Source organism: Erythrolamprus reginae, chromosome 3 (assembly GCF_031021105.1).
Source record: "Erythrolamprus reginae isolate rEryReg1 chromosome 3, rEryReg1.hap1, whole genome shotgun sequence".
Taxonomy (NCBI): Eukaryota; Metazoa; Chordata; class Lepidosauria; order Squamata; family Dipsadidae; genus Erythrolamprus; species Erythrolamprus reginae.
In genome coordinates this window covers 28,587,164-28,611,910 of record NC_091952.1, presented here as the reverse complement: position 1 = coordinate 28,611,910, position 24,747 = coordinate 28,587,164, and the positions used below count along the sequence as shown (strand labels likewise).

Genomic DNA, 24,747 nt, shown 5'->3' with positions numbered 1-24,747 from the left:
CATGATCAAAACATTAAAATATGTTAAAGGGTTAAATAAGGTTCAGGAGAGAAGTGTTTTTAACAGGAAAGTGAACATAAGAACAAGGGGGCACCATCTGAGGTTAGTTGGGGGAAAGATCAGAAGCAACGTGAGAAAATATTATTTTACTGAAAGAGTAGTAGATCCTTGGAACAAATTTCCAGCAGACATGGGTGGTAAATCCACAGTAACTGATTTTAAACATGCCTGGGATGAACATATCCTAAGATAAAATACAGGAAATAGTATAAGGGCAGACTAGATGGACCATGAGGTCTTTTTCTGCCGTCAATCTTCTCTGTTTCTATGTAGGTGGTGCTTATTTAAGCATCTGATAAATGCTTGACTAATTTGGCCGGACAAGTTACTATATATAAAAAGAGAGCCTACTCGAAACTCACTGATGTTGTAACATTGGTGATGTTACCTAGCTTGGTAATGAAAAGTTTGCAAGCAAGCAACCAAGAAAGCTCCAAGAACTCCACAGTTCAAACTCTGACGTATACATTTCTATTGAATTACAAGATGCTGAGAGTGGGAGGACTAGAGGAGAGGTGGGCAACTTAAGGTCCAACAATCCGTAACTGAAAATGGATTACAGCATAGAACTCTTAAGTAGGGTGGCTGAGCTGTTAAGAAGTTCGGCTTGTTGATCAGAAGGCTGAGGACTGCTCCCATTTAGCTTGAGGATATGCCGCCCCGAGTCTTCGGAGAGGGGCGGCATACAAGTCCAACAAATAAATAAAATAAATGTTGAGTAAGGCTACTTGCTTACTGAATTTAATTATTTTACAATCCATAAACATTTATGATTATTTATTTATTTATTCATTCATTTATTTATTTAATTAATTATTTCTGTTTCTATCACAATAAAACTTTCCTCTCCATTTGATTTCCACCCTTCTCATTTTTTGTGGTTGGGCTGGAGGGAGGAGAAAGCATATTCAATTCAATTCAATTCAATTTATTAGATTTGTATGCTGCCCCTCTCCGAAGACTCGGGGCGGCTCACAACAACAATAAAAACAGTATAACAATTGAACAAATCTAATAATAAAATTACATTAAAAAACCCCAACAATTTAAAAACCATACAACACATACACACCAAACATAAAATATAAGAAAGCCTGGGGGAGATGTCTTAATTCCCCCATGCCTGGCGATATAGGTGGGTCTTGAGTAACTTGCGAAAGACAAGGAGGGTGGGGGCCGTTCTAATCTCCGGGGGGAGTTATGCCTACTGTGAAAGAGAGAATAACTGGTGTATGCAGACAGGGGATCAATTAATTTTTGAACAGAATATGGTATTTTACTGAGAATTAATTTTAGCATTAGTTATTATTCCGTTAATTTGAATTTGTTGAACTGGAAGTCCTTGTTTAAATATAGAGTAAACTTCTCCCTATTCCTAAGAAGCAAGCAAAGCTGATACTAAAGTGTGTCCTCATTTATTTACTTCTAATTAGTTCTGGATTCCTTCACTAAATGTTGGAAACATCCCATGCATCTTCATATTTGTTTTTGCATTTTTACATAAAAACTGCATCATGCTTGTATGCAGAAATATTTTTTTTAAAGATTCTTGTGGTTAAAATATTTCAAACATGTACACAATAAATAACTAACAGTCACAATCACATTGCAGCTCTGAGCAGATTTTATCTGATCTTGAAAAAAAAATCTAAACAGTGTCAGACCTGATTAACACCCAGACTGGAGACAAACAGGAAATCCTAGTGTAGGATGACAGACCAGAAGCCAAAAGTGCCTCCAGGAAGAGAGCAATGGCAGACCACTTTTACATTGTTTATGTACCCATTAGGAGGCAAATCCAGCTTTAATGAGATGTTATTTTTATCTAGATCTACAACAGACACTTTGGGTTGAATCCAATTATGACTCCCTTCTGAATTGAGGTCAGTATAGATTCTTCTTTTAGCACCCTATGAAATCTTTTATTGGATTTTGAAGGTTCTCTAGAGTAGGGATCCCAAACCCCAGAGCTGTGGCCTGTTTAGAATTGGGCTGCAGAAGTGATGGGCAAGAGCACACACAGCTCCACTTACAAATGGAATGGGTGGGTGCATGCAGCTCTATTTGTGTGAGGGGTGGGTGCGGGTGCCTGCTACTAGGGCAAATGAAGCTATGTGTGCCCATCACTTGCAGGGAACCATCACTTCTCCCACCCTTCCTGCTGGTTTGCAAAGCCATAAAGATTGGAGACCACTGCTCTAGAGATCAAGAGGAGAAAGAAAAGGCAGGGAAGATCGATTGCAAAAATCAACATTTAAACGTGCAACATTGGGTGTTGTCTACTCCTTCAAAGTTATTGATCTCTACATCTAAGTGGACCTAGTTTTCTATATGAGACTGCTCATTCATTGAAATTGATGAGATATCTTGTCTCAAAGGAGTTGTCTACTCCTTCAAAGTTATTGATCTCTACATCTAAGTGGACCTAGTTTTCTATATGAGACTGCTCATTCATTGAAATTGATGAGATATTTCCTCCTCTATAAAGGTGTGTCTAGTGAGAACTTCGGAAAATATGGCCAATGCCCTGCTAACAGCCTTTCATAATTTATTTTTCATTGGTGGGTGGGTTATTTGCTAAACTGTTGAAAAATTAATTGTGGTTTGTTCATTATTCCCCCAAGTTTTAGTTATTTTGTATTGCTGAAACATTTTTAAGTTGCTTTGAGTTTTTGAGAAAAGTAAGGTTCTACATTTAGGCAAGGAAAAGAAAAGGCACAGATATAATCAGTGTTCCCTCTAATTTTTGGGGGGCGTGGGCGGAAAAGTATAGTGTCTGAGCGGCAGTCCCTTCGGGACTGGGGGGCACAGAAATAATAAATAAACAAACAAATAAACAAACAAACAAAAAACCCATCCTGTTTTGCCTCAGAGAATTTCAAAATAAAATGCTGTACTATGTGTCTATAACAGTGAGCTCATAATAGGGCAACTCTATCAATATCAACATGCCACTTAAATAGTTGAGCTAGTTTCAAACTAGATTTTGATTTTCTTTCTCTCTTCCTTACTCCCATTCTTTTTCTTTCTCTTTTCCTTCCTCTCTTTTTTCTATCTGTTTCTCTCTCTTCCTCTCTCTCTCTCCTTCCCTCTCACTGTTTCCCTCTCGGCTTCTGGGCAGGTTTGAAAAACTCTGAGTTGATGATGATTTTTAAGTGAGCGATTGCTCACTGCTCAGCTTAGAGGGAACTATGGATATAGTGTATGTGATACATTCCTCAACAGTAGTTAACTGTGAGAGGGATCTTGGAATCCTAGTGGACAACTATATGAGCCAGCAGTGTGCAGCAGCTGCCAAAAAAGCCAACACAGTTCTAGGCTGCATTAACAGAGGGATAGAATCAAGATCATGCAAAGTGTTAATACCACTTTATAATGCCGTGGTAAGGCCACCCTTGGAATATTGCATTCAGTTTTGGTCACCACGATGTAAAAAGGATGTGGAGACTCTAGGAAGAGTGTAGAGAAGAGCAACAAACATGATTAGGGGCTTGGAGGCTAAAACATATGAAGAATGGTTGCACAAACTGGGTATGTCTAGTTTAATGAACAGAAAGACCAGGGGAGACATGATAGCAGTTTCCAACATCTCAGGGGTTGCCACATGCAAGAGGGAATGAAGCTATTCCCCAAAGCACCTGAAAGCAGGACAAGCAATGAGTGGAAACTAATCAAGGAGAAAAGCAACTTAGAACTAAGGAGAAATTTCCTGACAGTTAGAGCAATTAATCTGTGGAACAGCTTGCCTCCAGAAGTTGTGAATGCTCCACTGGAAGTTTTAAAGATGATGTTGGATAACCATTTGCCTGAGGTGGTATAGGGTTTCCCGCCTAAGCAGGGGGTTGGACTAGAAGACCTCCAAGGTCCCTTCCAACTCTGTTATTCTATTCTATTCTATTCTATTCTATTCTATTATGTTATGTTATGTTCTGTTCTGTTGTTATGAGCCGGCTTTGGATTAAGCAGCATATAAATACAATAAATAAATAAATATTCTATTTTTAAAAGTACAAACTATGCTTAATTTGTTAAATATATAGATTTAAACAGCTTAGTTATTTCAGAATTTTCCCCGCCATCACAGAAACCCCCAGGAATTTCACTTACTCTTCTTAGAGAATAATTTCTTTCGTCGTCCCATGGGACTCAGCTTGTATTCATTCTCATCACAGCTGCATTCCTCATTATTCTTGCTGTAATACTTGGGCAGGAGATTGGAGATACCTTTACTACTGTCAGGAGCCATAAGGCTGGCTAGGCCTTTGCATTTATGCAACTTCAACTTCCCATTGGCATCTTCCACACACTGCCATTTCTAGAAAAGCAATTAAAAAAAAAGAAATAATGGAATAGTAAAAGACATATTCCTTCCACATATTTTATACTTGAGCTATACCAATCAATGTTAGCAAAAACTTCAGAAGAGAAGGATTTAGGGGTAGTGATTTCTGACAGTCTCAAAATGGGTGAACAGTGCAGTCAGGCGGTAGGGAAAGCAAGTAGGATGCTTGGCTGCATAGCTAGAGGTATAACAAGCAGGAAGAGGGAGATTATGGTACCGCTATATAGAGTGCTGGTGAGACCACATTTGGAATACTGTGTTCAGTTCTGGAGACCTCACCTACAAAAAGATATTGACAAAATTGAACGGGTCCAAAGACGGGCTACAAGAATGGTGGAAGGTCTTAAGCATAAAATGTATCAGGAAAGACTTAATGAACTCAATCTGTATAGTCTGGAGAACAGAAGGAAAAGGGGGGACATGATCGAAACATTTAAATATGTTAAAGGGTTAAATAAGGTCCAGGAGGGAAGTGTTTTTAATAGGAATGTGAACACAAGAACAAGGGGACACAATCTGAAGTTAGTTGGGGGAAAGATCAAAAGCAACATGAGAAAATATTATTTTACTGAAAGAGTAGTAGATCCTTGGAACAAACTTCCAATAGATGTGGTAGATAAATCCACAGTAAGTGAATTTAAACATGCCTGGGATAAACATATATCCATCCTAAGATAAAATACAGAAAATAGTATAAGGGCAGACTAGATGAACCATGAGGTCTTTTTCTGCCGTCAGACTTCTATGTTTCTATGTTTCTATGTTGGTATCGTCAATATGATGGAAACATAGGATAATGAGGAAGATCATGGTTGAAAGTGGACTTTCTTATATTTGTGTACCTGTGGTCCAGATCTTGTGAGTTTTTTTGTAGCTAATCAAAAAAAGTAATAGAGCAGAATCTGTTCCTGTCTCAAGATGAGCCATTGCCCTATCTCAGCTCCAACATGCACATGTTTGCTGGCCAGCTGTTTTTTGGATGGGAGGGCATTTTTACCCTCCCCTGGCTCCAGGGAAGCCTTTGGAGACTGGAGAGAGTGAAACATGAGTTTACTGGGCCCATCAGAAGTAGGGAAACAGGCCGTTTCCAGTCTCCAGAGTGCCTCTGAGGGTTGGAGGAAGCTGTTTTCGCCTTCCCCAGGCATTGAATTATGGGTGTGGGCACTTGCGCATGTGCGACAGCAGGTGTGCACACTCTTTCGGCACCCAAGGAAAAAAAGATTTGCCCTCACTGTTCTAGAAGCAATATCAGAGCAGAATAAGCACTCTTCTAGATTAGAGTGCTTCTTGTTCAATTAAATAGTCTGAAATATAGAGAGTAGTGCTTTCTTATTTGATTTTCTCTGTCTGATCTACTAAGTCTAAGTAGAGAGGTGTCACTTCTGCCATCTTTGGCGTGGCGCCCTGCTGGCATCTTGCCATTAAAGGGGAAGGAGGACAAATGGTCAATGATCATGTATAGGGATGTGATGGGAAATAGAAAACAAGGAAGGGAAGCTTGATGAAAAACCTGGAAAGCACAGCATCAGTTTGTGCCAGCTACAAGGCCGTGCTTCTGAGATTGGAATATGCATCTCAAACATCTCAGCATCTCCAAACACCTATGGGGCTCTTCATTGGCTCAAGCTGAACTAGTCATGGGGGAAAATTTGTAACTTTCCGTGGGGAATTTAGTTCTAGCCTGACTTTACTTCAGTCAGCAGACTTTAGTAAAGGAACCTAACATTTTATCAAAATGGAGCGGAGGGTCTTTCTTTCCTAAGAGACATGACTGGGGCAGGTCTGACATGAGGAATAGTTGGTGGGTGTTATAAAACAGGAACACTGATCCCAGCGATCATGGAAACCAGTGAAAGATTTATAGAACCAAAATGCACACAGGTGCTGTAAACGTCTACATACATGAAAACATGCATACACACAACTCATATAGCAATACATGTTGAAGGCAAACACAAATCAAACAGTCAGAATATTTTTTTTAAAAAGAGTGTAAATGAAACTAAAGAACCACAACCAAAACTTGTTTTTCAAAACAAACAAGATTTTTCTTGGAGTTTGGTTCAAAAACTGAAGTTTGGAAGTATGAACAAAAGGAAAAAAAATCCCATTGTACAGCCTCTGCCTGGAGCAACTGATGAAGAAAGATGCCAATGATTATAGAACAAAATGAACAAAGCATCACTAAGGTAGAACTCAACAGCAACTGCAGTTGTTCTACAGTGAGCTGAGAACAAAGATGCCATCTAGTTATTTTATTCAGCAAGTATGAGCTTGTAAAATTTTCTGGAGACAATTCATGGTTTGTAATGAAAAAGTTTAAGGAAGCAAAGATGAGGGGGGGGGCTATAAAATACTTACAATTGCTTATTTTAAAAATCAAAATAACAACGGGAGAATAAAACTGTGGGATGCTTCTTCAAAATGGATATTACATTAAAGAAAAACAAGGGAAAAGTGTGTTTTGCTTTGTTTTTTTAAAAACCCACGTACTGTTGCTATAAGCACAGTAAACCTTAGAATGGTAGAAAATTTAAGTTCACAATAAAAGTGGAAACTTTCCTTTCAGAGATTTTCTAGAAACATAGAAACATAGAAACATAGAAGTCTGACGGCAGAAAAAGACCTCATGGTCCATCTAGTCTGCCCTTATACTATTTTCTGTATTTTATCTTAGGATGGATATATGTTTATCCCAGGCATGTTTAAATTCAGTTACTGTGGATTTATCTACCACATCTGCTGGAAGTTTGTTCCAAGGATCTACTACTCTTTCAGTAAAATAATATTTTCTCATGTTGCTTTTGATCTTTCCCCCAACTAACTTCAGATTGTGTCCCCTTGTTCTTGTGTTCACTTTCCTATTAAAAACACTTCCCTCCTGGACCTTATTTAACCCTTTAATATATTTAAATGTTTCGATCATGTCCCCCCTTTTCCTTCTGTCCTCCAGACTATACAGATTGAGTTCATTAAGTCTTTCCTGATACGTTTTATGCTTAAGACCTTCCACCATTCTTGTAGCCCGTCTTTGGACCCGTTCAATTTTGTCTATATCTTTTTGTAGGTGAGGTCTCCAGAACTGAACTGATTGGATCTGCATTAAATGGTAGTGGTAGTTATTCTACACCTCCTATTGAAAGACACCAGAACTTTAAGAGATCCAATAAGAAGATAGAGTAATAATTCATAAATGATAAATCTCTCCCCTCCCAGCCATCCCCCAATCCCAGTAGACAGGTTATAGATTATAACTGATAGAATACATGACTTTATGTTATAATGATAATCATCAACTTGGAAATCTTTATAGAGGGATTAAACAAGTTTATGGAGGGTGAAGTTATTATTATTATCATCAAGTAATAATCGCAATAGCTACATAGTGCAACTAAATCATTGTAATAGCTACATAAACTTTCTGGAGACTGTTGGGGAATATCCTTTGGCTTTGCATAATGTGGAAATACAATAGTGGATCAGATAATAGTGGACCAGCTCTTAATAGTTTTCTATTACCACTTGAGAGGACTCAATTTAACATTCTCAAAATCACACCGCGATGAATAGTTTGCAAGGAAAAACGGATCGTCTGATTTAGTACTTAATATCTTGCAAAAATGATTACATGGGACTTCTCTACATGCAAAGGAATCCAGATAATCTTAACGAATCTTTTCTCTCAATCAGTGTGGAGAATATTATGTCAATTTTACGGCCACAGAATTCTCCTGAACATGGAGGCACCCATTGTTTTTTCAGTTACATTCATTCTTTGCTTTTCGCCACCGTCAGTTTCATTTCCTGAAGTCCTTCAGAAAATAAAGATAACCTCATCATTTGAGATTCAGGAGAAGTTGCTTGCGGGCAATTTCATCTAATGCCCTCTGAACTCCAGAGTGCAACCAGATATGCAGTGGGACTATTTATGTGAATGCCCCCCAAGTGCCCTCAGGAAATCATCTGGATCCATTAGGCACCAGGTTTGGACTATCTTAATTGGCTCTCGCCTTTGCAGAGGACAAACAAAATGATGATCAACTTCTGCACCAGTCATAGGCAGAGGACTGATGACACTCTTTTGTCTTCAGATAATAGCGCTTACTGCTCCAAGGTAAACATATGGCTTTTGGCCTCTCAGTTTCTTTTCAATTAAATAAGAGGGGAAGCTGTTGCTACCCAGACCACCAATAAAATTTAAAAACACAACCAGAAAAAAAGTTTCCCCTTGTTTGATTGGCATTTAGTTATAAAAAGTAAAGAGCAAAATGTGGCAGCTGTCTCTCAGATGTACCTTAGATTCCGTTAATTAATATGCAATATTTAAGGCATATAAACCCAGAAGGACTGTCTCCTGTGCTAGAGCCCCAGTGAATTCCTGTCATAAATATTATGAATGACAGAACCCATCATATTTACTTCATAGTTGTTTAGTACTCCTAAACAGGCCCAGCAACCAGAAGGTTATAATTTAAGGAAATAGTCAATTGGATCTTGACAAGGGCAGGGAGAAAGGCCAGATGGTGAAGCTCATAAATAGAGAATATGTCAATTGGTTTGTTCCACTGATTAAACTGAACTCTACTTTCAGGTCTGTTAAAAAAAATGTTTTTAAAGCAGTATAAAATACAAATAAATGCATCAAATAACCTACCCCAAAGGGCAAGGAGTAATTTGGTTTGTATTAGTTAAGATGCTCATGTTGCAAAGGATTCAAGAAAAACTTCATTTTTTTCAACTTTATTTTTGTACTAATGCTTTAATTATTCTGCCTTTAGACAGTTTTGTGAAAAGGTTCATGTTGGACCTTCTCTATGCTAGACACATTTGACATTGATAACTTTTAATGAACCTTTTCTATATCTATGGTTTCATTATAAGTTGAGTGAAACATGATCTAATCAGAAATAAAATAACTGTGACCTTTCTATTATTGGATGTAGATCTCTTGTTTTACTCACTTGATGCTCAGATATACCCTTAGAAAAATATCAGTGAAAAACCTGCACAAAGATTTTATATGTTTCCAGGTTTTTAATATGTGGATCACTGGATTACTCAATTTCTTCTGACAAACAGAATTTATCTGAAAAATTGTTGAGATTTATTCCTGACACAATGTGGCAAAAACAGTGCGAGCTGGATTTACACAGGGGTGAAAAATTCATCTTAGATATGAGGCCACACAACAAAGCTTTTTCCCAGGTAAATTGAGGCCAATCAAGATAACATTATCTAGTAAGATCCTCTAGGCAAAACATAGAATTTAATTACAGTACTTTATTATACTTATAGAAGAGATAAAAAGAATTGGTGTGATTTAATTGTTTGTAATCCAAATCTCAAATTTCCATAGTTTATACATGTACATTTATTCCGTTGAGCTCCTTTTCATTATCTTTAGAAAATTATAGCAGTTCTTGTCTACAGAAAATCCACATTTTTTCTCCAAGTGGAACGTCAATAAACTTAATCTATTCTAATTTGGGAAAAGGGATTTATTACACTTTTATTCTTATAATATATTTCCCTGTGATTTCCTATGATCATTTTTTTTCTTACAGAAATTCAAATTTCTAAGTCAAGAAATAATCACCTCATGATTATAATTAAAGGTTTAATAAAAAAATATTCTATTTTGCTAACGATTTAAATGCCTTTCTGTTTGGCATATAGGAGAGAAATATCAAATTGAAAATCCCATGCTTATCATGAAGTATTTACTTCCAATTATTATACTGATTAAAAATCAACTCAGGGGAATTTAATTGGGAAATAATGCATGTAAATGGATTGAATATTTTTTTAAACAGTATAATAATAGGAAGTAAATATCCTGCACTAGATTTATGACTAATTCAACCAGAATATAATTGAATTCGAAAAGAAAAAAATATATTCTGATTTAAGATAATATTGTATAATGATGTGTAAAGCTATAGGCCATACAACACTTTCTACTGAACAAAACATATTTCAAAATTAAATTTATCATAGTAAATGCAAAAGAGAAAAAAAATGGAATTGAATAAGAAGAAATTTAGAGTGTGATGCAAACAGTGAATGGATTAGAAATAATTTATATTTGACAGGGCTGAGGGAAGCAGAAGAAATAAACACGTTAGATTGACAGAATTCAACTGAATACCATTGGAATTTACTGATTGATTGATGTCCTGCCTTTATCACTTTTACAAACAACTCAAGGCGGCAAATATATCTTAATAGTTTTCTTCCTCCTATTTTCCCTACAACAACAAATCTGATAGCACTGGTTCAAGATCAGGAAATCTGCTTGTCATGCCTAAGGTGGGATGAGAAGTCCTGATCTCCTGGTTTCTAGCCTGGGGTCTTTACAACTAGACAAAACTAGCTCTCAATTCTTGGAAGAGTTACAAACAAACTAATGCATCCAGAAAGGGATAGTGCCTAGATCTTTGCTTTAATCAAAGATCACACTTTGATTACTGCATTCCGTTTTGGTCACCTGGATACAAAAAGGTGCTGAGGCTCTAGAAAGAGTACAGAGAAGAACAAATAAGATAATTAGGAGACTGGATAATAAAATATGCAATGAACGGCTGTTGGAACTGGGTATGTCTACTCTAGCAAAGAAAAAGATGAGGGGTAACATAATAGTACTCTTCCAATTATTTTAAAAAGATGAGGTCACAGAGAAATGGGGTCAATCTATTTTCCAAAGCAGGACAAGAAGCGATGGTTGGAAGCTGACCTAGAACTAAGGAGAAATTTCTTGACAATGAGCACAATTAATCAGTAGAATGACTATCCTACAGGTGTTAATCACTCGAGGTTTTGAGAAGAGATTGGAATGGTATAAGGTCTCCTGCTTGAATAGGAATACTTTTGAAGTCCCTTCCAATTTGCCATACAATTACTGTTACTGTTATTAATGGAGATACGTCTGGATAGTAAATACTTCTTCTAGCAATCATCTTTAATTGAGGCTGAGCTGATGGTCCCAAAATAATATATGTTGGTTATGACATAATACAAGATTTCTAGCCAAATTTTATGAATTCTTTCTGAAAAGTACCGTATTTACAGTATCCAATCCCTTCAGCTCTGTATCCAATCCCTTCAATATATCAGGGTGATTCGACACAAAAAACATGTAACCCTTCCCTGGTACAAAGCTGAAGGGATTGGATAGTTAATTTTCTGCCTTACAAGGCAAAGGCTGCAAGTTCAAGTCCTAGTGAGGGTATGGCTAGCTGATGAGGCCAGAACAAGGCCGAAATAGATGTATCTTAGTTTCCCTTAATTTTCAAATTCAGCAAAAAAACATGTGACACACAAACACACACTTATATATGTATATTGTTCTGAGTTATATATATATATATATAATGGTCTTGGCATATTCGGGTTTCTTCCCGTGTAGGATTTGGAAATTTCTGGCGACGTTTCGACGAGGTCCCACTCGTCATCTTCAGGCTGGTGTTTCTGTCCTTGTTCTAGGCAACGAAACGTTGCCAGAAATTTCCAAATCCTACACCGGAAGAAACCCGAATATACCAAGTCCATCATACCTGTACCCATGAAAATCTACGAAAACAAATATATATATATATATATATATATATTCAGCTCTGCACCAGGGAAGGGCCGAGAGGCAAAAAAGGAGCTGTGATATTCCTTCAATACACCAGGGTGATTTGACACAAAAATATGTAACCCTTCCCTGGTGCAGAGCTGAAGGGATTGGATACTGTAGCCTACAGGATAATTCTCTGCCTTACAAGGCAAAGGTTGCAGGTTCAAGTCCCAGTGGGTGTGGCTAGCTGATGAGACCAAAATAAGGCCGAAATAGATCTATCCTAGTCTCCCTTAATTTTCAAATTCAGCAAAAAAACATGTGACATACACACACACATACACAAATAGTCAATCCTTCAACTAAATGTGATTCCACCAACCAATCAAATCATTAAAAACATAGCCACCCAATCTATTTGCTACATTCAAACCAAATCTCCACCCCCACCACTATATATAAGGAACAAATGGCAGTTGCAAACAAACTATATTTACAGCAGCACGAAGCTTATAACTTCAGCCTGATGATGGTGAATGTGATTTCACCGAAACGTCGCATAGACACTCAAAATATTACACGGGGCAAAACCCAAACTCAGAACAATCTACATCTACATCCACATCTACATCTACATCTACATCTACATATATATATATATACATATATATATCCAACCAAAAATAAAACTTATTCCAAAATTTATAATATTCTGATTCATCTTTATCTTTTATTTCCATTGTTAATTTATCCATTTCTGCACAAGACATTATCTTTTCTATTAAATCTTCTTCAGATGGTATGGTTTCACTTTTCCATTGTTGTGCAAAGATAATTCTACTCGCTTTACATTTACTTTACATAATTACTTTACTTTACATAATTATATGTAAAATTTACATAATTATATGTAAAATTAAATGAATTTGACATTTTTCATGTGTTATCCCCAATAAGAAAAATGCGAGCTTTTTTTCAATTTCCCTTTCCAATATTTCTTTGCTTTATCACAATGTCACCATATATATGATAATAAGAAACATTCTCTTAAAAAAAAAAAGACTTGTGGACTTCAACTCCCAGAATTCTCCAGCCAGCTATACTAGCTGGAGAATTCTGGAAGTTGAAGTCCACAAGTCTTAAAGTTGCTAAGTTTGAAGACTTCTGCTCTAACTGAACATATCCCACATATAGATGCATACCCAGAACAAACATAGCAACCACAGAAGCCAAAGATACATTAGGTTGAAAAAGCTTGATCTATAGCATGTTTATACAATGCTCAAATGGTACAAGTGATGGATAATGATCATTATAATAACAATAACTGTAAACATCAATTACAAATTTTCTAATACGAGGCATTAAATTGCCATAGCAAACCTAAAGGAAATTGGGTCCCTTAATTTGAACATTGTATCAAATGGCACAACACCACAGCTATTTGGCCTCAAGGTTCATGATTATTTTTCTTCTTCTGTTTGTATATTTGTGGTTATATCTATGTGTCTTGTGTATGTGCACACAAGCTACTGTTTACATGTATTTGCTGGCTGAGAATAAATATTATGATATGGCAAGCTATAGCTGTCCTACAATTCTATATAAATACTTTTATCAAAATAGATTTGCTGGTATTTAACGTGCCACAAACTCATTTTCTAGATGGGGATTAAAAATGAATCAGAGACAAATCTCCAAAGTGCACTAAACATTTAATTGGAGAAAAGCAGGAAAAAATACTTCAAAATGTTTCACATAGTTTGAATAAAATAGTCATTCTCAAGAGGAATATTCATCATATTTTCTGTTATGGAAAATCATGCTCTCTCTTCAGATTTCTCAGAACTTAATTAATGGCTTCTTATATATACACATACATGCACAGACACTGTTGATGGGAAAAATGTCAATAGTTGACTGAATCCTGCTAGAAGTGCCTATAAACTACAAAAAAGCTTGGAGCGAGCATCAGAAATTTCTGAAGGATAAATCAAAGTGCAAGGCTTTCAGTAATTATCTTGAATCATAGTTATAGGAATTATTAGGACCAATGGGATTTAGTGGAACTTCTGATCTCATACAGAAACTAATCTTTGATTCACTGAAAATAACCTGGTGTTCTCTATTAAGCATTTGAATTTAAGCAGACGGGGGGCAGTACGTATCTCTGGAGGGAGTTTGTTCCAGAGGGCCGGGGCCGCCACAGAGAAGGCTCTTCCCTTAAGTCCAGCCTGATGACATTTTCTGGCTGAAGGGACCTGAAGAAAGCCGACTCTGTGGGACCCACATGACAGACAAGCCACCCCCTCACCCAATCACATGACCAATAAACCACTCCCACCTGATTACATAACTGGCAAGCCACTCCCACCCAGTCACATGACCATCAAGCCACAGTCACAAAATGAGACACACCAACAGAGTGCTAGTAAAAAAAATTAGTCCATGGGGATCGTGAAGAGTCAGACACAACTTGGTGACTGAACAACAACAAAACAAAAGGAAGGAATTTGTAGATGTAATTTTGGAGAGTGGTTTCTTCTTATTTCAATATTTCATGATTTATGGCCCTAGCTCTGCTGACCTTTCATAAAGCTTTGAAGACCAAGATGTTCCCACAGGCATTTGAGCTGTGAAGTTAAATGAGGCCATTGGCTGAATGTTTCATTACATCTTGATCTGAAATGGTATGACTTTTTTTTTAAAAGTGGGTGATATCATATGGCTTTGTTTATTTTAAATTTAGCTGCCTTGGATTACGTTGCTGCATAAAGCAGCTACAAAAATTATTTAGGTAATGAAATAACAAAATTACTCTTATTTGCCATACAAAATTCTCTTCTAAAAGTTTTCAACTGAACAGATGTATCTGAACAAGCAAATCTATATAAACATTACAATGCTATATAAATGTTCTGACTGAAATCTAATGAAATGCTAAAATTGCCTCCCACAGTCTGCTGCTCCCAAATGTGTTGGCTCTAAAATTCACATGATGCTCAGCTAGCCATGTTTCTAAGAACCTGCCACATAGCAGCGCTGTTAATGAAATTGGTTTCACTAACCAATTTAGTCTTCTTTAGTTTAGTCCTCTAATTTGATGGTCGAATATAACAGAATAGCAGAATTGGAAGGGACCCTGAAGGTCTTCTAGACCAGTGTTTCCCAACCTTGACAACTTGCTGGCTGGGGAATTCTGGGAGTTGAAGTCCAGATATATTCAAGTTGCCAAGGTTGGGAAACACTGTTCTAGAGCAACTTCTTGCCTAGGCAGGAAACTCTACACCAATTGTATCCACAGAAACGAGAGACCAAAATAGATGCAGAGTAATTAATATACCACATAAACACTTAAGTAGCACCTGAATGGAAGATAAGTCCTACAAAGCATAGGTGAGCATGAGTCATATGCAACCTCCTGGTTGATTTAGTGTAGCAACTACTTCTACCCTGATTTACCTATAACCATCTGAAATGCATGTGAAAGGTTATTCCATGTAAAAATAAAGAATTATATGAACATTACCAAACTGGCTTTTGGTACAAAAATGTATCATCAGAAACTACATGATAGATGCATATATAGGAGTTATTTATAAATGTTTGAATGAATGAACAGATTGGAGCTCATCCTGATTAGTAAGTGTTGTACACAAAGGATTTAGCATAGGATTTAGAATTCAATCTGAGAAGAAAACAACATTTGATTATGGAATTCAGAGTTTAGCTTAGTATGAAAACAGTCTTGCATATCAACAGCTTGCATTTGACACATATTTTTAAGACAACAAATGAGATAACACTACGCAGTGGTACATCTACTTAAGAATGCCTCTACTTATGAACTTTTATAGATAAGAATAGGGTGTTCAAGATATTTTTGCCTCTCCTCAAGAACCATTTTCCACTTACAAACCCCAGCCTCCGAAACTGTAACTGGAAAAGGTGGGGAGAAGCCTCTGTGGGGCCTCTCTAGGAATCTCCTGGCAGGAAACAGGGCTGGAAAAGGTAGGGAATAGCCTCCATGGGGCCGCTCTAGGAATCTCCTGGGAGGAAACAGGGCTTCCACTCTTCCTGTGGTTTCCCCAATCACACACATTATTTGCTTTTACATTGATGCCTATGGGAAAAATAGCTTCTTCTTATAAACTTTTCTACTTAAGAACCTGGTCACGGAATGAATTAAGTTCGTAAGTAGATGTGCCACTGTATATTGAAAGAACAGTAATATACATTCATTTAAAAATTCCTACCATTCACAGATTTGCCTCATTTATAGTACAAATATACTATAAAAACAGTTTTTGTCTCTGACACATTTTTCCCCGCCTAGATATTTATTGTCTGGACAGAGCAATAGGTGTAGGACAGTGACTCAATGAATGGTGGGAATGGACACTATTTGGAAATGTGCTCTGACTAATCAACTCGATGCCTGAAAGTTCTGTTATGTTCTTTGTTGTTGAGTTTTATCCTATGCTGCGGTGCCCAAACCAATTCATGCTGAAATACTTCAAACCATTCTTTGGTTCCTTGACAACAAACACACAGGCGACAGCAATTTCATCATTTCTTCCCTACTAGCAGTACAGCCAATGGAATTTATGGGCAGCTATTCAATTTCTGTAGACACTGCAGAAAGACTTTATTACCTCTTTCAAAACAAGAAAGAGAATGGGCAAAAGGTATGTATAATGTTGTTTGGAAAGCTGCTTACTTCAAGCAGCCTGTAATAATCAGGGGATAAAGCAGGGCTAAAATAACCATTTACAAAGAGTCATCTGAAGGATTAGTCATGGTCTTTAAAATATTTTTCTAGACCTTGCTGCAGAACAGAAAACTGCAGGAAAGGGAAAAAGCTAATGAGATGTTTTTTCTTTCTCCATAAAACATAATAACACAAAGATAGGGTAGAAAAAAACAATGGTATCGGTTTAGAAAAAAAGAACTTTAAAAGTAGTATTTTTTGAGCTAGTGGTGGATGCTCTTGTATCCTCTTACTATTTGGTTGAGTCACAAAATGAAACATCAAATCAGCTTTTATTTCTTTATATTACTTTTGTATTGCCTAATTTTGGAAGAAATGTTTATAAAAAAAGAGATGATCCAGCAGGGGGGTTTTTTGGGGGTGGGGGGTGGGTAAGTGGAAGTGGGGTTTCAAGTCAGTGTTAACTCCTAGTGTAGACACCTCCTTGGCAAAATTTTCAGGGGTAAACCTGGACCAGAAAGGTACCCAGGAAAGGATGAACTTCCCAGAATGGCTGGATTGGTATTGGTACAGTCTTAAAGAAAAATGGAACTTTCGCAAGAAAGCTGGAATATTCTAGGAACGAAAAACACAACTTTTCCACATTTTTTTTACAGAAATAAGGAGAAAATGTCCTGAGAGTTAGAACAATTAACAACTGGATGCTTTTAAGAAGAGACTGGATAATCATTTATCTGAAATGCTTGATCAGTGGGATGGACTAGAACAGTGATGGTCAACCTTTTGAGCTTGGTGTGTCAAAATTCGCCAAAAAACCGAGCATAACTCGGGTGGTGTGTCACCTTGAGAAAAAAAACACTCTCACTCTCTCTCACTCTCTTCCTTCCTCTCTCATCTCTCACTCTTTCTTTCTTGCTCTCTCTCACTCTCTCTCTTCCTTTCTTTCCTTCTCTCTTCCTTCCACTTTTTTCTCTTTCTCTCTTTTCCTTCCTTCCCCTCTTCCCCTCCCTCTCTCCCTTTATATTTATCTCTTCCTTCCTTCTTCCTTTCCTTCCTTCCTTTTCCCTCCATTTCTCCTTCTTTCCCTCCCTCCCCCCTTCCCTCCTTTCCACTTCTCTCTTCCCTCTCCCTTTTTTTCCTTCTTTCTCATTTGTTTTGTTTCCCTCTCCCTCGTTCTTTCCCTCCATCATTTTCTCATTTTTCTCTCTCACATTCCCTCCCCCTCGCTTCTGTTTTCTCTCCCTCTCTCTTGCTTTCTCTCTCTCTCTTCTCTCTTCCTTCCTCTCTTCTTTTTTTTTCTGCCCTGCAACACGCCGCGGGGCAATCGGCTGCAAGCAGGAGCTCCAAGACGGTGGCACCGACCTCGGGTCGCAGTACATTGCTGGCACTGGCCCGCTGACTGGGCTGGGACGGAGGTGCCAGCCCCATGCCCAGCGCAGCAATGTACGGCGTCCTGCAACACATACAGCCGCCGCCGGTACCTTGCAGCCAACCACCCCACCGCCGCCCCACGGCTACTACTCAGTGCCCTCCCGCTTGACCCACGTTTGGCTGCGCCACCTTCGTGGCTTGCCCTGCTGCCCCGCACCTGCTAGAGCTGCCCAGTGCAGCTGAAGCGCGGGGCGGAGTAGGCGGCGGCTGCTTCAGGCCCGCCCCCGAGCTGAGCTTCCTTTGGCTTCCTTCGAGGCAAAGCTGCAAAGCTCACCTGCTGCCTCGAAGGAAGCCAAAGGAAGCTCAGCTCAATGAGGATTGGCTGTTGGTCTTTTCAAGCTGCTGCCGCCCACTGCGGAGATCCCTTCGCCCGAACAGAGGCGGTGGCGGCGGGTTCAAGGGACCAACAGCCGGTCCTTTTCGGGGCTGCGTTGTTGCAGCGTCTGAGGCCGCCGCTGCCTCCGCCTCCAGGCGAAGGGATCACCTCAGTGGGCGGCCTCGGAGGTTGCAACAACGCAGCCCCGAAAAGGACCGGCTGTTGGTCCCTTAAAGCTGCCGCTGTCGCCCACTGCGGAGATCCCTTCGCCTGGAGGCGGAGGTGGCGGCCTCAGACGCTGCAACAACGCAGCCCCGATGATACTTCAGTCTCAAGATGCAGGACACCAGAATACTATTGACAAATGATTTCTCACCTGTCCAAGTTGTTCACAAGCAGTTTGATATTCAGCTCGCTGGCAGAGATCTTTCACTCGTTGGTATTTGGGCAAAAAGTTTTCTTCTTGAGCATCCATTTTTTCATTGTCTCTCTTGTGCAACAGCTTACTGGAAAAAAAAAGATGCTTTTTTCCTTATGGAAATAGATGCCTTAAATAGGTTTAAAAAATATAATGAAATTGACACAACCTAATTGACACATTTGGATTAATGTTTACCCGCTATATCAGTGGTTCTCAACCTGTGGCTGATGAACCCCTGGGGGGACCACAATTTCATCACAGGTGGTCTGCAAAGGCTTGAAGAAATGTTATGATTTAAATATTGAATTAAGTCTTGGGGGTCCATGTTCACAAAAGGCATTTAGAGGGGATCCGTGGTGTAGAAAATGTTGAGAACCACTGTACCGTACAATACAATTTTTTTCTAGATAAACCCATTGGATAGCATTAGCTACTTGATTATTCATACTCTTATTTCTTGGGCTCACTGCCTCTCATGCTTGCTTCTTAGCACACTATATAAAATAAAGTTGTACTCTGGGACTTTAATAGAGAATAGTTCTCTTACTTAATATAGAACTTTAAAAAAACCTATACTGTTTTTTAAATGGTTTGTTAGAAAAGTACAACCCTCAAATCTACCAATCACAATCATGAATTGGATTGAATTCCGTATTCCTTATTACATTTTTGCGCCTTTCCTATGTTTTCATGGAATCACTATTCTTCTACATGCTAATCTGGATCGCTTGTATAATGTGTTTTCATGAATGAATAGCATAAGGAACTGATACTTTTGTCAGGTATTGATATACTGTCAGGACAAATTTAATAATCAGTTGAATGCGGTGGAAATACGGTGTTTAGATAATCCGTCTGATAAAATCAAAAGGCATGGCGCTAAGAGCGAATAGGTGATAAATGATATTGGACTGAACACAAAAATGATTTGCTAACATGAAAAAAAAGCACTCTGCTGTAGTATGGACACATAAGGAGAAATCTGAAGATAAAATTGAACTGAAAATATCTAAAGGAAGATTAAATGGCTTGAAAATAAAACAATGCCAAAAAAAGTGTTGGTTGCATGGAACTGCTGAGATTCTCAAAAAAGAAAAGTGGGAGTTGAAAGAATAAAAGGCAATTACAGATTGTCCTTGGTTAATAACCACTTGTTCAGCAATTGCTCAACTGACAGTGGCGCTCAACAAATGGGACTTAGGACCAGCCCTTAAAGTTGGCAACTGGAAGTGCCAGAACTACCATTGCTAAGCAGTGTGGTCATTTCTGATGATTTAGGACTGCATTTATGATTTAGGACTGCTTAGTAAGGGAAATTGCAGCCTCAATTACTGTCATTAACTGAGTGAGGTCGTGTAAGGACAGGGTGGAAGCAAGGATAATTCACAAATGTAGAAAATTATGGACAAATATAGTAAATGATTTGGTGTAAATCTGATCAAGCTATAAAGGCAGTCCTCGACCTATGACCATAATTAAGCCAAAATTTATTTTATTTGTTTATTTATTTGTTTGTTTATTTATTTATTTGTTTGTTTGTTTATTTATTTGATTTCTATGCCATGCCTCTTCGAAGACTCAGGGCGGCATAGACTTTAAAAAAAAAAAACCCTCTGTATGCCAATCTTGAGGAACTGATTCTGAGTTGTAATCTTCCTAGAGCAGGGAGGTCAAACTCAGGACACATGGACCACATGAGTCACACATTGGCCACGCCCACTTCTGTTTTAATGGAGGGGGGAAAGTTGCAATATATCAGGTGACGATGTGTCATTTCGATTTTGCCATCCCTGTCCTAGAGAATATCTAAAAACCAAGGTTATCTATACATACAGATAGCCCTCAATTTCTGTTGCTAAGCGAGATGTTTGTTAGGTGAGCTTTTCTCCATTTTACAAACTTTTTTTAACAACTGCAGTTGTTAAGTGAATCACTGTAGTTGTTAAGTTAATAACACAGTTGTTAACTGAATCTGGCTTCCCTGTTGACTTTGCTTGTCAGAAGGTTACAAAAGTTGAACACGTGACACTGGGACTCTGCATTTATCATAAATATGAGCCAGTTGCAAAGTGTCTGAGGTTTGATCTCGTAACTATGAAGATGCTGCAGTGGCCATAAGTCATTTTTTTCAGTGCTTCTGTAACTTTGAATGGTCATTAAATGAACTGTTGTAAGTTGAGGACTATATGTATTTTATTTTGCTATCACAGATTTCCAGAGAACACCTAAAGTCATTCTTCCTGCATTTATATTATTATTATTATTATTATTATTATTATTATTATTATTATTATTATTATTATATTATATTATATTATATTATATTATATTATATTATATTATATTATATTATATTATATTATATATTAGTTTGAAGTTTTAGAGACAATGTGATTCCAGGCAGTAACTGCTGGAGAACTAAAATGCAGGGAGAATGACTTTAGGTGTTCTCTGGAAATCCTGCAGAAACATCTGGATGGTTATAGATAAATAGAACCTTGGTGATGCAGTGGTTAGAGTGCAGGACTGCAAGCTACTTCTGCTGATCACCAGCTGCCCCCAGTTTGGCAGTTTGACTCTCAGTAGGCTCAAGGTTGACTCAGCCTTCCGTCCTTCCAAGGTCGGTAAAATGAGGACCCAGATTGTTGGGGTAAATGTAATCTGTAAACTGCGTAGAGAGGGCTGTAAAGCACTGTGAAGCGGTATATAAGTCTAAATGCTATTGCTTCACAGGAAGAAAATTGCTCAACTAAATAGTATGATTCACTCTCTAGTTTTTACAATAAACTGATTTCATTAACTATGGCAGAGAACTATCTATCTCATTAAAGAAACCAATTATCTGAGATATTATGTTGATCATATTCAATTGTATGTGTTCTTACTGTACAGCAGTTCCAGTAAGAATGAATCTCCTAATAAATTCTTTTTTGTTATTAAAGCAAATTCCCAAAGGAAAAAGATTATATTGCTGAAGAAATTACAAAATTTAAGATAAACAACTGGCTTCAACTGCAATAATTCTAGCAACTTGTGCTTTGAACAATGAAATCTCTTAAAAAAAAAAAAAGAAAGCACCAAAGCAAATTTCAAAACCACTTACCCTCGCTCCACCAAAAACGAATCTCTCCAAACCTTCATTTTCTTTTTCAAATGGAATCTGGAAAAACTGAAACATAGGTTTAAATCATATTTAACTATGATTAGTACAAAACTTATATACTGAAACCTTGTATAATCTGACAAATGTGCAAGATTTCTATTGCTTAAAAATTATGTGTCATTGTGAATGTTCTGAATGCTACTTTGAAATCAACAATACCTTGTTAACCACTTGTGCTTAATCTTAATCTTTGGATAACAGCAACAGCTATTTAGGGTAGGCAAATATCAGCATATTGATGATTAAGATGATTAAGACAAATCACTTCAGAATATTGGTTATTATCAATAGTTTCTGCCTGTCTGCCTATTGTCTGTCCATTCATCCATCCATCCATCCCAAATATTTTTTGGTGACGTTAGTTTTAGTATAGGATTCCTCATATCTCTCCTACTACTTGTTAGGTCTGTAAAACACCAATTATTCAGACACATTAGAATAGTGAAGCACATTGATAGGAATAGAAATTCTCAAAATAGGAATAGGCTTTGGTTGTATGTAAAAAAAAAAGGATAAAAAACTCATTCAGTTGATCTATTCAGAGTGGAATCAGATTGAGAAAAAAAAAAAAGAACTTGCTTCCTACCCATGCTCCCACACCACATAAAATTTTTTAAAACTTTGTCCCCTGTATTAGGATAAGAGAGATAGATTTAAAATATCATGGATACTATGAGGAAGAATTTCTTATGTGTGTGTGTGTCTCCCTTCTCCCAACCGTTTCTATGTAACACAAATAGAAACTTAAAAAACACAAGGGAAACTCAAAATCTGTAATATATGAAAATACTTTTCCCCGAAAGATTCATAGAATATTTTCCCAATGTAGATCTACAAAACAGAACCAAATGTTCCATAACGTTCTATTTAATAATCAAAGCCAGTGTTCCCATAACTGCAGGATATGTAAGTATACTGCATATGTTTTCCACCCTTACCTATTGACCAATTTTTCAGAATCCAGCAGTTTTAGTATGGATTTCCCATCCATGTCAGGGGGAATGTCCAGGCCAGCAATATCTAGAATTGTAGGAGCAAGATCGATGTTCAATACAATGTGAGGATTCCTGAAAAGAAATATATATACACAATCTTTACAAAACAGCTGGAACAATAATCCCAGCCTAATCTCTAGCAGATACAACATTATACCATGTGCTCTTCTGAGGATCCAAGTGTTTTATCAATTTGGGAGAAAAACCCGTAATACAGGTAGTCCTCGACTTACGATCACAAAGCCAAAATTTCTGTTGTTAAATGAATTTTGATCCATTTTACCACCTCGATTGCCTCATTGTTAATAAGTGAATCACTGCAGTTGATAAATTAAGAATCTGGTTGTTAAGTGAATCTGGTTTCCCCATTGACTTTGCAAAAAGTGATCACATGACCTTGGGACACAGCAACCATCATAAATATGAACCAGTTGCTAGGCATCTGAGTTTTGATGACACGATCATTAGAATGCTGCAAAAATCATAACTGTGAAAAATAGTCATAAGTTCCATTTTTCAGGGCCGTTGTAACTTTGAACAGACACTAACTGAATTGTTGAAAGTTGAGGACTACCTATAACTTAGAATTTATATTGCATCTGAGAGTGTCATGCTTAAGTTACAGTAGCCTTAGAGCCATTTTGTTAGCATTATTTGACAGGTGCAGTGCATAAAATGATACTACACAAGATGAAATCTTGTGCTATATGATTAATTGTATGCAATCCAGAAATGCTACGTTTTGCTTCTTCCATTTTTGTAAGGAAGATAGAGTTAAGCTTGTACAAAAATATATTTGGAAGATAATATTTATAGTTGAATTGTGGGGTCCTTAGTGCTCTCGAAGCCTGGTGGTTTTCTTGCAGACTTTTCAATATCAAACTAGGTAATATTATCAGTGCTAAAATGGAATGGGGTTTGTTCTCATTTAATATACTAGTGGCTTATCGAAAACATGATGCATTCATGGGTCTGAAGGACAGTATTAGTATTGGTGGGCAAGATCTTGGTAGTTGGAACTATCAACTCAGACAAACAAGCTAAGAGTAAACCACAGTCTAATTAAGGAAACATCAAGTCCTCTACCACCAACATTGATATTGTCCCTCAGATCTATGAATGCATGTTTTCAAAGCTTTAGGTTAAGATGATTATCTAGGTCAATTCAGACATAGATATAAAAATATTACAGATATATTACAGACAGTTAAACATAAGATTAAAAAGAGCACATTTTCCTAGGCCACTTAGTTGAGTTCATGGAAGAGGCAAGATTAAAAACAACAGGAATTGATTCATGGATCATTTTTTAATCATTATATTACAACAGTTCCAGCTAAGATGCTTATTGAAACAATCAAGAAGTGCAAATCAAGAAACTAAGCCTCGGAAAAATGATTACAGGGATCTTTGAGGACAAGAACATACTTGCCATAATTTTACACAGAGAATTACAATTCAAAGATAGTGCCATATGGTTAGTTTTCTGCTCTTTTGCAAATTTCCAGCTTAGAAACACAGCAAGATAGCAATATGCTAATTTGCAACAATGAATGAATCCATTTGTAAATTAGTGGATTTGAAAACAAACAAGGACAAGAAGCAAGATAATGCATTTGTTTATTTGCTTGACAAGTGCAGCTCAATTTTAATTACCAGTTAATGCAGTGTAACATTTCAGGACAGAAGTAATGAACCTATGGTAATGAGGCCTCACTACAGCAATGACTATTAAATCAAGGATGATAAG

General features: G+C 37.4%; 1 protein-coding gene across 2 annotated transcripts in view; it reads right to left on the bottom strand.

The window, feature by feature from the left end:
- The window catches only part of SULF2 (sulfatase 2), a 329,460-nt gene that overhangs the window by 25,721 nt on the left and 278,992 nt on the right, over positions 1-24,747 (bottom strand). For both annotated transcript variants that reach the window (XM_070744663.1, XM_070744662.1), the window contains 4 exons: positions 22,941-23,069; positions 21,943-22,008; positions 18,795-18,924; positions 4,168-4,375 (listed from right to left, as the gene is read on the bottom strand). In XM_070744663.1, coding sequence (XP_070600764.1) covers positions 4,168-4,375; positions 18,795-18,924; positions 21,943-22,008; positions 22,941-23,069 — 533 coding nt within the window. The remainder of the gene's footprint in view (positions 1-4,167; positions 4,376-18,794; positions 18,925-21,942; positions 22,009-22,940; positions 23,070-24,747) is intronic.